Genomic DNA, 13,934 nt, shown 5'->3' with positions numbered 1-13,934 from the left:
CATCCCTCTCCGCCAATCTCCAGTTTACCATCCCTCTCCGCCAATCTCCAGTTTACCATCCCTCTCCGCCAATCTCCAGTTTACAATCCCTCTCCGCCAATCTCCAGCTCGCCATCCCTCTCCGCCAATCTCCAGTTTACCATCCCTCTCCGCCAATCTCCAGTTTACAATCCCTCTCCGCCAATCTCCAGTTTACCCTCCCTCTCCGCCAATCTCCAGTGTACAATCCCTCTCCGCCAATCTCCAGCTCGCCATCCCTCTCCGCCAATCTCCAGTTTACCATCCCTCTCCGCCAATCTCCAGTTTACCATCCCTCTCCGCCAATCTCCAGTTTACCATCCCTCTCCGCCAATCTCCAGCTCACCATCCCTCTCCGCCAATCTCCAGCTCACCATCCCTCTCCGCCAATCTCCAGCTCACCATCCCTCTCCGCCAATCTCCAGCTTACAATCCCTCTCCGCCAATCTCCAGTTTACCCTCCCTCTCTGCCAATCTCCAGCTCGCCATCCCTCTCCGCCAATCTCCAGTTTACCATCCCTCTCCGCCAATCTCCAGCTCACCCTCCCTCTCCGCCAATCTCCAGCTCACCATCCCTCTCCGCCAATCTCCAGTTTACCCTCCCTCTCCGCCAATCTCCAGTTTACCCTCCCTCTCCGCCAATCTCCAGCTCACCATCCCTCTCCGCCAATCTCCAGTTTACCATCCCTCTCCGCCAATCTCCAGCTCGCCATCCCTCTCCGCCAATCTCCAGCTCGCCATCCCTCTCCGCCAATCTCCAGCTCGCCATCCCTCTCCGCCAATCTCCAGCTCGCCATCCCTCTCCGCCAATCTCCAGCTCACCATCCCTCTCCGCCAATCTCCAGTTTACCATCCCTCTCCGCCAATCTCCAGTTTACCCTCCCTCTCCGCCAATCTCCAGCTCACCATCCCTCTCCGCCAATCTCCAGTTTACCATCCCTCTCCGCCAATCTCCAGTTTACCATCCCTCTCCGCCAATCTCCAGTTTACCATCCCTCTCCGCCAATCTCCAGCTCACCATCCCTCTCCGCCAATCTCCAGCTCACCATCCCTCTCCGCCAATCTCCAGCTCACCATCCCTCTCTGCCAATCTCCAGTTTACAATCCCTCTCCGCCAATCTCCAGTTTACCATCCCTCTCCGCCAATCTCCAGCTCACCATCCCTCTCCGCCAATCTCCAGCTCACCATCCCTCTCCGCCAATCTCCAGCTCACCATCCCTCTCTGCCAATCTCCAGTTTACAATCCCTCTCCGCCAATCTCCAGTTTACCATCCCTCTCCGCCAATCTCCAGTTCACCGTCCCTCTCCGCCAATCTCCAGCTCACCATCCCTCTCCGCCAATCTCCAGCTCACCGTCCCTCTCCGCCAATCTCCAGCTCGCCATCCCTCTCCGCCAATCTCCAGTTTACCATCCCTCTCCGCCAATCTCCAGTTTACCATCCCTCTCCGCCAATCTCCAGCTCACCATCCCTCTCCGCCAATCTCCAGCTCACCATCCCTCTCCGCCAATCTCCAGCTCGCCATCCCTCTCCGCCAATCTCCAGTTTACCATCCCTCTCCGCCAATCTCCAGTTTACAATCCCTCTCCGCCAATCTCCAGTTTACAATCCCTCTCCGCCAATCTCCAGCTCGCCATCCCTCTCCGCCAATCTCCAGCTCGCCATCCCTCTCCGCCAATCTCCAGCTCGCCATCCCTCTCCGCCAATCTCCAGCTCGCCATCCCTCTCCGCCAATCTCCAGCTCGCCATCCCTCTCCGCCAATCTCCAGCTCGCCATCCCTCTCCGTCAATCTCCAGTTTACCATCCCTCTCCGCCAATCTCCAGTTTACCATCCCTCTCCGCCAATCTCCAGTTTACAATCCCTCTCCGCCAATCTCCAATTTACCATCCCTCTCCGCCAATCTCCAGCTCGCCATCCCTCTCCGCCAATCTCCAGTTTACCATCCCTCTCCGCCAATCTCCAGCTCGCCAACCCTCTCCGCCAATCTCCAGCTTACCATCCCTCTCCGCCAATCTCCAGCTCACCATCCCTCTCCGCCAATCTCCAGTTTACCATCCCTCTCCGCCAATCTCCAGTTTACCCTCCCTCTCCGCCAATCTCCAGTTTACCATCCCTCTCCGCCAATCTCCAGTTTACCATCCCTCTCCGCCAATCTCCAGTTTACCATCCCTCTCCGCCAATCTCCAGCTCAACATCCCTCTCCGCCAATCTCCAGTTTACCATCCCTCTCCGCCAATCTCCAGCTCACCATCCCTCTCCGCCAATCTCCAGTTTACCATCCCTCTCCGCCAATCTCCAGTTTACCATCCCTCTCCGCCAATCTCCAGTTTACCATCCCTCTCCGCCAATCTCCAGTTTACCCTCCCTCTCCGCCAATCTCCAGTTTACAATCCCTCTCCGCCAATCTCCAGTTTACAATCCCTCTCCGCCAATCTCCAGCTCGCCATCCCTCTCCGCCAATCTCCAGCTCACCATCCCTCTCCGCCAATCTCCAGCTCACCCTCCCTCTCCGCCAATCTCCAGTTTACCCTCCCTCTCCGCCAATCTCCAGTTTACAATCCCTCTCCGCCAATCTCCAGTTTACAATCCCTCTCCGCCAATCTCCAGCTCACCCTCCCTCTCCGCCAATCTCCAGCTCACCATCCCTCTCCGCCAATCTCCAGTTTACCATCCCTCTCTGCCAATCTCCAGCTCGCCATCCCTCTCCGCCAATCTCCAGTTTACCATCCCTCTCTGCCAATCTCCAGTTTACCCTCCCTCTCCGCCAATCTCCAGTTTACAATCCCTCTCCGCCAATCTCCAGCTCACCATCCCTCTCTGCCAATCTCCAGTTTACCATCCCTCTCCGCCAATCTCCAGTTTACAATCCCTCTCCGCCAATCTCCAGCTCACCATCCCTCTCCGCCAATCTCCAGCTCGCCATCCCTCTCCGCCAATCTCCAGTTTACCATCCCTCTCCGCCAATCTCCAGTTTACCATCCCTCTCCGCCAATCTCCAGCTCACCATCCCTCTCTGCCAATCTCCAGCTCACCATCCCTCTCCGCCAATCTCCAGCTCACCATCCCTCTCCGCCAATCTCCAGTTTACCATCCCTCTCCGCCAATCTCCAGCTCACCATCCCTCTCCGCCAATCTCCAGCTCACCATCCCTCTCCGCCAATCTCCAGCTCGCCATCCCTCTCCGCCAATCTCCAGTTTACCATCCCTCTCCGCCAATCTCCAGTTTACAATCCCTCTCCGCCAATCTCCAGTTTACAATCCCTCTCCGCCAATCTCCAGCTCGCCATCCCTCTCCGCCAATCTCCAGCTCGCCATCCCTCTCCGCCAATCTCCAGCTCGCCATCCCTCTCCGCCAATCTCCAGCTCGCCATCCCTCTCCGCCAATCTCCAGTTTACCATCCCTCTCCGCCAATCTCCAGCTCACCCTCCCTCTCCGCCAATCTCCAGCTCACCATCCCTCTCCGCCAATCTCCAGTTTACAATCCCTCTCCGCCAATCTCCAGTTTACCCTCCCTCTCCGCCAATCTCCAGCTCACCATCCCTCTCTGCCAATCTCCAGCTCGCCATCCCTCTCCGCCAATCTCCAGTTTACCATCCCTCTCCGCCAATCTCCAGCTCACCATCCCTCTCCGCCAATCTCCAGCTCACCATCCCTCTCCGCCAATCTCCAGTTTACAATCCCTCTCCGCCAATCTCCAGTTTACCCTCCCTCTCCGCCAATCTCCAGCTCACCATCCCTCTCTGCCAATCTCCAGCTCGCCATCCCTCTCCGCCAATCTCCAGTTTACCCTCCCTCTCCGCCAATCTCCAGCTCGCCATCCCTCTCCGCCAATCTCCAGTTTACCCTCCCTCTCCGCCAATCTCCAGCTCGCCATCCCTCTCCGCCAATCTCCAGCTCGCCATCCCTCTCCGCCAATCTCCAGTTTACCATCCCTCTCTGCCAATCTCCAGCTCGCCATCCCTCTCCGCCAATCTCCAGCTCGCCATCCTTCTCCGCCAATCTCCAGCTCGCCATCCCTCTCCGCCAATCTCCAGTTTACCCTCCCTCTCCGCCAATCTCCAGTTTACCCTCCCTCTCCGCCAATCTCCAGTTTACCCTCCCTCTCCGCCAATCTCCAGTTTACCCTCCCTCTCCGCCAATCTCCAGCTCGCCATCCCTCTCCGCCAATCTCCAGCTCGCCATCCCTCTCCGCCAATCTCCAGTTTACCCTCCCTCTCCGCCAATCTCCAGTTTACCCTCCCTCTCCGCCAATCTCCAGCTCACCATCCCTCTCCGCCAATCTCCAGTTTACCATCCCTCTCCGCCAATCTCCAGCTCGCCATCCCTCTCCGCCAATCTCCAGCTCGCCATCCCTCTCCGCCAATCTCCAGCTCGCCATCCCTCTCCGCCAATCTCCAGCTCGCCATCCCTCTCCGCCAATCTCCAGCTCACCATCCCTCTCCGCCAATCTCCAGTTTACCATCCCTCTCCGCCAATCTCCAGTTTACCCTCCCTCTCCGCCAATCTCCAGCTCACCATCCCTCTCCGCCAATCTCCAGTTTACCATCCCTCTCCGCCAATCTCCAGTTTACCATCCCTCTCCGCCAATCTCCAGCTCACCATCCCTCTCCGCCAATCTCCAGCTCACCATCCCTCTCCGCCAATCTCCAGCTCACCATCCCTCTCCGCCAATCTCCAGCTCGCCATCCCTCTCCGCCAATCTCCAGTTTACCATCCCTCTCCGCCAATCTCCAGTTTACAATCCCTCTCCGCCAATCTCCAGTTTACAATCCCTCTCCGCCAATCTCCAGCTCGCCATCCCTCTCCGCCAATCTCCAGCTCGCCATCCCTCTCCGCCAATCTCCAGCTCGCCATCCCTCTCCGCCAATCTCCAGCTCGCCATCCCTCTCCGCCAATCTCCAGCTCGCCATCCCTCTCCGCCAATCTCCAGCTCGCCATCCCTCTCCGCCAATCTCCAGTTTACCATCCCTCTCCGCCAATCTCCAGCTCACCATCCCTCTCCGCCAATCTCCAGTTTACCATAATTCTCCGCCAATCTCCAGTTTACAATCCCTCTCCGCCAATCTCCAGCTCGCCATCCCTCTCCGTCAATCTCCAGTTTACCATCCCTCTCCGCCAATCTCCAGTTTACCATCCCTCTCCGCCAATCTCCAGTTTACAATCCCTCTCCGCCAATCTCCAATTTACCATCCCTCTCCGCCAATCTCCAGCTCGCCATCCCTCTCCGCCAATCTCCAGTTTACCATCCCTCTCCGCCAATCTCCAGCTCGCCAACCCTCTCCGCCAATCTCCAGCTTACCATCCCTCTCCGCCAATCTCCAGCTCACCATCCCTCTCCGCCAATCTCCAGTTTACCATCCCTCTCCGCCAATCTCCAGTTTACCCTCCCTCTCCGCCAATCTCCAGTTTACCCTCCCTCTCCGCCAATCTCCAGTTTACCATCCCTCTCCGCCAATCTCCAGTTTACCATCCCTCTCCGCCAATCTCCAGTTTACCATCCCTCTCCGCCAATCTCCAGCTCAACATCCCTCTCCGCCAATCTCCAGTTTACCATCCCTCTCCGCCAATCTCCAGCTCACCATCCCTCTCCGCCAATCTCCAGTTTACCATCCCTCTCCGCCAATCTCCAGTTTACCATCCCTCTCCGCCAATCTCCAGTTTACCATCCCTCTCCGCCAATCTCCAGTTTACCCTCCCTCTCCGCCAATCTCCAGTTTACAATCCCTCTCCGCCAATCTCCAGTTTACAATCCCTCTCCGCCAATCTCCAGCTCGCCATCCCTCTCCGCCAATCTCCAGCTCACCATCCCTCTCCGCCAATCTCCAGTTTACCCTCCCTCTCCGCCAATCTCCAGTTTACCCTCCCTCTCCGCCAATCTCCAGTTTACAATCCCTCTCCGCCAATCTCCAGTTTACAATCCCTCTCCGCCAATCTCCAGCTCACCCTCCCTCTCCGCCAATCTCCAGCTCACCATCCCTCTCCGCCAATCTCCAGTTTACCATCCCTCTCTGCCAATCTCCAGCTCGCCATCCCTCTCCGCCAATCTCCAGTTTACCATCCCTCTCTGCCAATCTCCAGTTTACCCTCCCTCTCCGCCAATCTCCAGTTTACAATCCCTCTCCGCCAATCTCCAGCTCACCATCCCTCTCTGCCAATCTCCAGTTTACCATCCCTCTCCGCCAATCTCCAGTTTACAATCCCTCTCCGCCAATCTCCAGCTCACCATCCCTCTCCGCCAATCTCCAGCTCGCCATCCCTCTCCGCCAATCTCCAGTTTACCATCCCTCTCCGCCAATCTCCAGTTTACCATCCCTCTCCGCCAATCTCCAGCTCACCATCCCTCTCTGCCAATCTCCAGCTCACCATCCCTCTCCGCCAATCTCCAGCTCACCATCCCTCTCCGCCAATCTCCAGTTTACCATCCCTCTCCGCCAATCTCCAGCTCACCATCCCTCTCCGCCAATCTCCAGCTCACCATCCCTCTCCGCCAATCTCCAGCTCGCCATCCCTCTCCGCCAATCTCCAGTTTACCATCCCTCTCCGCCAATCTCCAGTTTACAATCCCTCTCCGCCAATCTCCAGTTTACAATCCCTCTCCGCCAATCTCCAGCTCGCCATCCCTCTCCGCCAATCTCCAGCTCGCCATCCCTCTCCGCCAATCTCCAGCTCGCCATCCCTCTCCGCCAATCTCCAGCTCGCCATCCCTCTCCGCCAATCTCCAGCTCGCCATCCCTCTCCGCCAATCTCCAGCTCGCCATCCCTCTCCGCCAATCTCCAGTTTACCATCCCTCTCCGCCAATCTCCAGCTCACCATCCCTCTCCGCCAATCTCCAGTTTACCATAATTCTCCGCCAATCTCCAGTTTACAATCCCTCTCCGCCAATCTCCAGCTCGCCATCCCTCTCCGTCAATCTCCAGTTTACCATCCCTCTCCGCCAATCTCCAGTTTACCATCCCTCTCCGCCAATCTCCAGTTTACAATCCCTCTCCGCCAATCTCCAATTTACCATCCCTCTCCGCCAATCTCCAGCTCGCCATCCCTCTCCGCCAATCTCCAGTTTACCATCCCTCTCCGCCAATCTCCAGCTCGCCAACCCTCTCCGCCAATCTCCAGTTTACCATCCCTCTCCGCCAATCTCCAGCTCACCATCCCTCTCCGCCAATCTCCAGTTTACCATCCCTCTCCGCCAATCTCCAGTTTACCCTCCCTCTCCGCCAATCTCCAGTTTACCATCCCTCTCCGCCAATCTCCAGTTTACCATCCCTCTCCGCCAATCTCCAGTTTACCATCCCTCTCCGCCAATCTCCAGCTCAACATCCCTCTCCGCCAATCTCCAGTTTACCATCCCTCTCCGCCAATCTCCAGCTCACCATCCCTCTCCGCCAATCTCCAGTTTACCATCCCTCTCCGCCAATCTCCAGTTTACCATCCCTCTCCGCCAATCTCCAGTTTACCATCCCTCTCCGCCAATCTCCAGCTCACCATCCCTCTCTGCCAATCTCCAGTTTACCCTCCCTCTCCGCCAATCTCCAGTTTACAATCCCTCTCCGCCAATCTCCAGCTCGCCATCCCTCTCCGCCAATCTCCAGTTTACCGTCCCTCTCCGCCAATCTCCAGTTTACAATCCCTCTCCGCCAATCTCCAGTTTACCATCCCTCTCCGCCAATCTCCAGCTCACCATCCCTCTCCGCCAATCTCCAGTTTACAATCCCTCTCCGCCAATCTCCAGTTTACCCTCCCTCTCCGCCAATCTCCAGTTTACCATCCCTCTCCGCCAATCTCCAGCTCGCCATCCCTCTCCGCCAAACTCCAGTTTACCATCCCTCTCCGCCAATCTCCAGTTTACAATCCCTCTCCGCCAATCTCCAGCTCGCCATCCCTCTCCGCCAATCTCCAGCTCACCATCCCTCTCCGCCAATCTCCAGTTTACCATCCCTCTCCGCCAATCTCCAGTTTACCATCCCTCTCCGCCAATCTCCAGTTTACCATCCCTCTCCGCCAATCTCCAGCTCACCATCCCTCTCCGCCAATCTCCAGCTCACCCTCCCTCTCCGCCAATCTCCAGCTCACCATCCCTCTCCGCCAATCTCCAGTTTACAATCCCTCTCCGCCAATCTCCAGTTTACCCTCCCTCTCCGCCAATCTCCAGTTTACCCTCCCTCTCCGCCAATCTCCAGTTTACCATCCCTCTCCGCCAATCTCCAGCTCGCCATCCCTCTCCGCCAAACTCCAGCTCACCATCCCTCTCCGCCAATCTCCAGTTTACAATCCCTCTCCGCCAATCTCCAGTTTACCCTCCCTCTCCGCCAATCTCCTGTTTACAATCCCTCTCCTCCAATCTCCAGTTTACCATCCCTCTCCGCCAATCTCCAGTTTACAATCCCTCTCCGCCAATCTCCAGCTCGCCATCCCTCTCCGCCAATCTCCAGCTCACCATCCCTCTCCGCCAATCTCCAGTTTACCATCCCTCTCCGCCAATCTCCAGTTTACCATCCCTCTCCGCCAATCTCCAGCTCACCCTCCCTCTCCGCCAATCTCCAGCTCACCCTCCCTCTCCGCCAATCTCCAGCTCGCCATCCCTCTCCGCCAATCTCCAGCTCGCCATCCCTCTCCGCCAATCTCCAGCTCGCCATCCCTCTCCGCCAATCTCCAGTTTACCCTCCCTCTCCGCCCATCTCCAGTTTACCATCCCTCTCCGCCAATCTCCAGTTTACCATCCCTCTCCGCCAATCTCCAGTTTACAATCCCTCTCCGCCAATCCCCAGCTCGCCATCCCTCTCCGCCAATCTCCAGCTCGCCATCCCTCTCCGCCAATCTCCAGCTCGCCATCCCTCTCCGCCAATCTCCAGTTTACCCTCCCTCTCCGCCCATCTCCAGTTTACCATCCCTCTCCGCCAATCTCCAGTTTACCATCCCTCTCCGCCAATCTCCAGTTTACCATCCCTCTCCGCCAATCTCCAGTTTACCATCCCTCTCCGCCAATCTCCAGTTTACCCTCCCTCTCCGCCAATCTCCAGCTCACCATCCCTCTCCGCCAATCTCCAGTTTACCCTCCCTCTCCGCCAATCTCCAGCTCACCATCCCTCTCTGCCAATCTCCAGTTTACCATCCCTCTCCGCCAATCTCCAGTTTACCCTCCCTCTCCGCCAATCTCCAGTTTACCATCCCTCTCCGCCAATCTCCAGTTTACCATCCTTCTCCGCCAATCTCCAGTTTACCATCCCTCTCCGCCAATCTCCAGTTTACCATCCCTCTCCGCCAATCTCCAGTTTACCATCCATCTCCGCCAATCTCCAGTTTACCATCCCTCTCCGCCAATCTCCAGCTCGCCATCCCTCTCCGCCAATCTCCAGTTTACCATCCCTCTCTGCCAATCTCCAGTTTACCCTCCCTCTCCGCCAATCTCCAGCTCGCCATCCCTCTCCGCCAATCTCCAGCTCACCATCCCTCTCCGCCAATCTCCAGTTTACCATCCCTCTCCGCCAATCTCCAGTTTACAATCACTCTCCGCCAATCTCCAGCTCACCATCCCTCTCCGCCAATCTCCAGTTTACCCTCCCTCTCCGCCAATCTCCAGTTTACCATCCCTCTCCGCCAATCTCCAGTTTACCATCCCTCTCCGCCAATCTCCAGTTTACCATCCCTCTCCGCCAATCTCCAGTTTACCATCTATCTCCGCCAATCTCCAGTTTACCATCCCTCTCCGCCAATCTCCAGCTCGCCATCCCTCTCCGCCAATCTCCAGTTTACCATCCCTCTCCGCCAATCTCCAGTTTACCATCCCTCTCCGCCAATCTCCAGTTTACCATCCCTCTCCGCCAATCTCCAGCTCGCCATCCCTCTCCGCCATTCTCCAGCTCGCCATCCCTCTCCGCCAATCTCCAGTTTACCATCCCTCTCCGCCAATCTCCAGTTTACCATCCCTCTCCGCCAATCTCCAGTTTACCATCCCTCTCCGCCAATCTCCAGTTTACCATCCCTCTCCGCCAATCTCCAGTTTACCCTCCCTCTCCGCCAATCTCCAGCTCACCCTCCCTCTCCTCGTTCCCAGATTTTGCATTGATAACGGTGCGATGATCGCCCAGGCTGGTTGGGAGATGTTCCGAGCAGGACATGTGACTGTGCTGGAAGACTCGTGGATCACACAGAGGTAAAAGACACAATTCCCTTTCCCCGATGATGGCCAAAACCCCCGTTGAACCTATACTTACTGTCTTGGAAAAGTAATAATATTAATGAATTGTCTTAACACAGAATGACAGCAGCCTGGGTGTTTTTTCCTGGGCGTCACTGTCCAGGCCAGCATTTATTGCCCGTCGTTAATTACCCTTGAGAAGGTGGTGGTGAGCTGCCTTCTTGAACCGCTGCAGTCCATGTGGGGTAGGTACACCCACAGTGCAGTTAGGAAGGGAGTTCCACAATATTGACCCAGCGACAGTGAAGGAACAGCGATATAGTTCCAAGTCAGCATGGTGTGTGACTTGGAGGGGAACTTGCAGGTGGTGGTGTTCCCATGCATCTGCTGCCCTTGTCCTTCCAGGTGGTAGAGGTCGCGGGTTTGGAAGGTGCTGTCTAAGGAGCCTTGGTGTGTTGCTGGAGCTCAGATGATTGACCTCCAACAACCACAACCATCTTCCTTTGTGCCAGGTATGTCTCCAGCCAGTGGAGGGTTTTCTCCCTGATTTCCATTGACCTCAGTTTTGCTCGGGCTCCTTGATGCCATACTCGGTCAAATGCTGCCTTGATGTCAAGGGCAGTCACTCTCACCTCACCTCTTGAGTTCAGCTCTTTTGGCCATGTTTGAACCAAGACTGTAATGAGGTCAGGAGCTGAGTGGCCCTGGAGGAACCCAAACTGAGCGTCACTGAATAGATTATTGCGAAGCAAGTGCTGCTTGATGGTTCTGTTGATGACACCTTCCATCACTTTACTGATGATTGAGAGTAGACTGATGGGGCGGTAATTGCCCAGGTTGGATTTGTCCTGCTTTTTGTGTACAGGACATACCTGGACAATTTTCCACATTGCAGGGTAGATGCCGGTGTTGTAGCTGTACTGGAACAGCTTGGCTCGGGGCGCAACAAGTTCTGGAGCACAGGTCTTCAGTACTATTGCCGGAATGTTGTCAGGGCCTTTGCAATATCCAGTGCCTTCAGTCGTTTCTTGATATCACACGGAGTGAATCGAATTGGCTGAAGTCTGGTACCTGTGATGCTGGGGACTTCCGGAGGAGGCCGAGATGGATCAATGAAGGACACGATCGCAGCCTGATGTGGGCTTGTTGCGGTGAAGATATGAAACGATGTGAGTGAACGATTCTTCCCGTGTTTTACGTACAGGTACAGGACGGACGAAGTGGAGGTTACGTGGCGGGGTTAAAGGATGGACGGACGGACAGACCCTTGGCCTCTCGCAGTGTCCGGGGTGGGGGTGGCCAACAAATCGCCTCGGTGCAACACTGACATTTATAAAAGACAAAACGGGGAGGGGGAGGGGAATATTTGAGCTGCTCACGGGCAGCAGTGACGGGCGGCCAAGCCATGGCAGGGTGTGTGGAAGGACGGTGCGGACTGAAACCGTGCCCCGCCGTATTACATCCTGGCAAAGGGAGATCCCGCAAAAGGCAATTGGCGATCGCTGCATGGCATTGCTATTCGTACAGCCAACAACGCTCGATGGGCATCGAATTCCTGCTCGCAGTGCTGACTGCGGTCGTGGCGGGCTGCGTATTATACAGGCCGGTCAACAGAAATCGCAATGACTATGTACATTTATAAAGTGCCTGAAATGAAATAAAACATCACGTGGCTGCTGCTCACCATTTCCCTCTGCTGGTCTCCCTGTCTCTCTGCACTCAGTTACACTGCTCGCCACCACCATCTGCTGGTGTCCCTCTCTCACTGCACTCAGTTATTTCACACCATCAGGGGGTTTACAGAGAGAATAACAGATACCCGGGAGTGAGTTACAGACTGGCATCTAATCGAGGGGTTCGGGTGGTTTATATATAGAATAACAGATACCCGGGAGTGAGTTACAGACTGGCATCTAATCGAGGGGTTCGGGTGGTTTATATATAGAATAACAGATACCCGGGAGTGAGTTACAGACTGGCATCTAATCGAGGGGTTCGGGTGGTTTATATATAGAATAACAGATACCCGGGAGTGAGTTACAGACTGGCATCTAATCGAGGGGTTCGGGTGGTTTATATATAGAATAACAGATACCCGGGAGTGAGTTACAGACTGGCATCTAATCGAGGGGTTCGGGTGGTTTATATATAGAATAACAGACACCCGGGAGTGAGTTACAGACTGGAATCTAATCGAGGGGTTCGGGGGGTTTATATATAGAATAACAGATACCCGGGAGTGAGTTACAGACTGGAATCTAATCGAGGGGTTTGGGTGGTTTATATACAGAATAGCAGATACGCGGGAGTGAGTTACAGACTGGAATCTAATCGAGGGGTTCGGGGGTTTAAATATAGAATAACAGATACCCGGGAGTGAGTTACAGACTGGAATCTAATCGAGGGGTTCAGGGTGTTTATATATCGAATAACAGATACCCGGGTGTGAGTTACAGACTGAAATCTAATCGAGGGAAACGGGGCATTTATATATGGAATAACAGATACCCGGGTGTGAGTTACAGATTGGAATCTGATCGAGGGGATCGGGGGGTTTATATGTAGAATAACAGATACCCGGGAGTGAGTTACAGACTGGAATCTAATCGAAGGGTTCTGGGGGTTTATATATAGAATAACAGATACCCGGGAGTGTGTTGCAGACTGAAATCTAAACGAGGGGTTTGGGTGGTTTATATACAGAATAACAGATACCCGGGAGTGAGTTACAGACTGTAATCTAATCGAGGGGTTTGGGTGGTTTATATATACAATAACAGGTAACCGGGAGTGAGTTACAGACTGGAAACTAATCGAGGTTTTTGGGTGGTTTATATAGAGAATAACAGATAGCCGAGAGTGAGTTGCAGACTGGAGTCTAATCGAGGGGTTTGGGTGGTTTATATATAGAATAACAGATACACGGGAGTGTGTTACAGACTGGAATGTAATCGAGGGGATCGAGGGGTTTATATATAGAATAACAGATACCCGGGAGTGAGTTACAGACTGGAATCTAATCGAGGGGCTTCGGGGGTGTTTATATATAGCATAACAGATCCCCGGGAGTGACTTACAGACTGGAATCTAATCGAGGGGTTCGGGGGATTTATATATAGAATAACAGATACCCAGGAGTGAGTTACAGACTGGAATCTAATCGAGGGGTTTGGGTGGTTTATATATAGAATAACAGATACCCGGGAGTGAGTTACAGACTGGAATCTAATCGAGGGGTTCGGGGGATTTATATATAGAATAACAGATACCCAGGAGTGAGTTACAGACTGGAATCCAATCGAGGTTTTTGGGTGGTTTATTTAGAGAATAACAGATAGCTGAGAGTGAGTTGCAGACTGGAGTCCAATCGAGGGGTTTATATATAGAATAACAGATACCCGGGAGTGAGTTACAGACTGGAATCTAATCGAGGTTTTTGGGAGGTTTCTTTATATAGAATAACAGATACCCGGGAGTGAGTTACAGACTGGAATCGAATCGAGGGGTTCGGGGGGGTTTATATATAGAATAACAGATACCCGGGAGTGAATTACAGACTGGAATCTAATCGAGGGGGTTCGGGTGGTTTATATATAGAATAACAGATACCCGGGAATGAGTTACAGACTGGAATCTAATCGAGGGGTTCGTGGGGTTTATATACAGAATAACAGATACCGGGAGTGAGTTACAGACTGGAATCTAATCGAGGGGTTCAGGGGGTTTATATATAGAATAACAGATACCCGGGAGTGAGTTACAGACTGGAATCTAATC

The 13,934-nt window shown here is 54.5% G+C and overlaps 1 protein-coding gene across 4 annotated transcripts in view; it reads left to right on the top strand.

Moving 5' to 3' along the window:
• The window catches only part of osgep (O-sialoglycoprotein endopeptidase), a 45,494-nt gene extending 33,642 nt beyond the window's left edge, over positions 1-11,852 (top strand). For 3 of the 4 annotated variants that reach the window (XM_068027225.1, XM_068027221.1, XM_068027222.1), the window contains 2 exons: positions 10,074-10,172; positions 11,362-11,852. In XM_068027225.1, coding sequence (XP_067883326.1) covers positions 10,074-10,172; positions 11,362-11,401 — 139 coding nt within the window. In that variant the 3' untranslated portion in view covers positions 11,402-11,852. The remainder of the gene's footprint in view (positions 1-10,073; positions 10,173-11,361) is intronic. The other variant, XM_068027223.1, reaches the window with a different exon arrangement.
• The last annotated feature ends 2,082 nt before the right edge of the window (positions 11,853-13,934 follow it).

The sequence above is a fragment of the Heterodontus francisci genome, unplaced genomic scaffold (assembly GCF_036365525.1).
Source record: "Heterodontus francisci isolate sHetFra1 unplaced genomic scaffold, sHetFra1.hap1 HAP1_SCAFFOLD_1204, whole genome shotgun sequence".
Taxonomy (NCBI): Eukaryota; Metazoa; Chordata; class Chondrichthyes; order Heterodontiformes; family Heterodontidae; genus Heterodontus; species Heterodontus francisci.
Note: the sequence above shows the minus strand (reverse complement) of the source record. Positions and strands in the feature narration are given on the sequence as shown.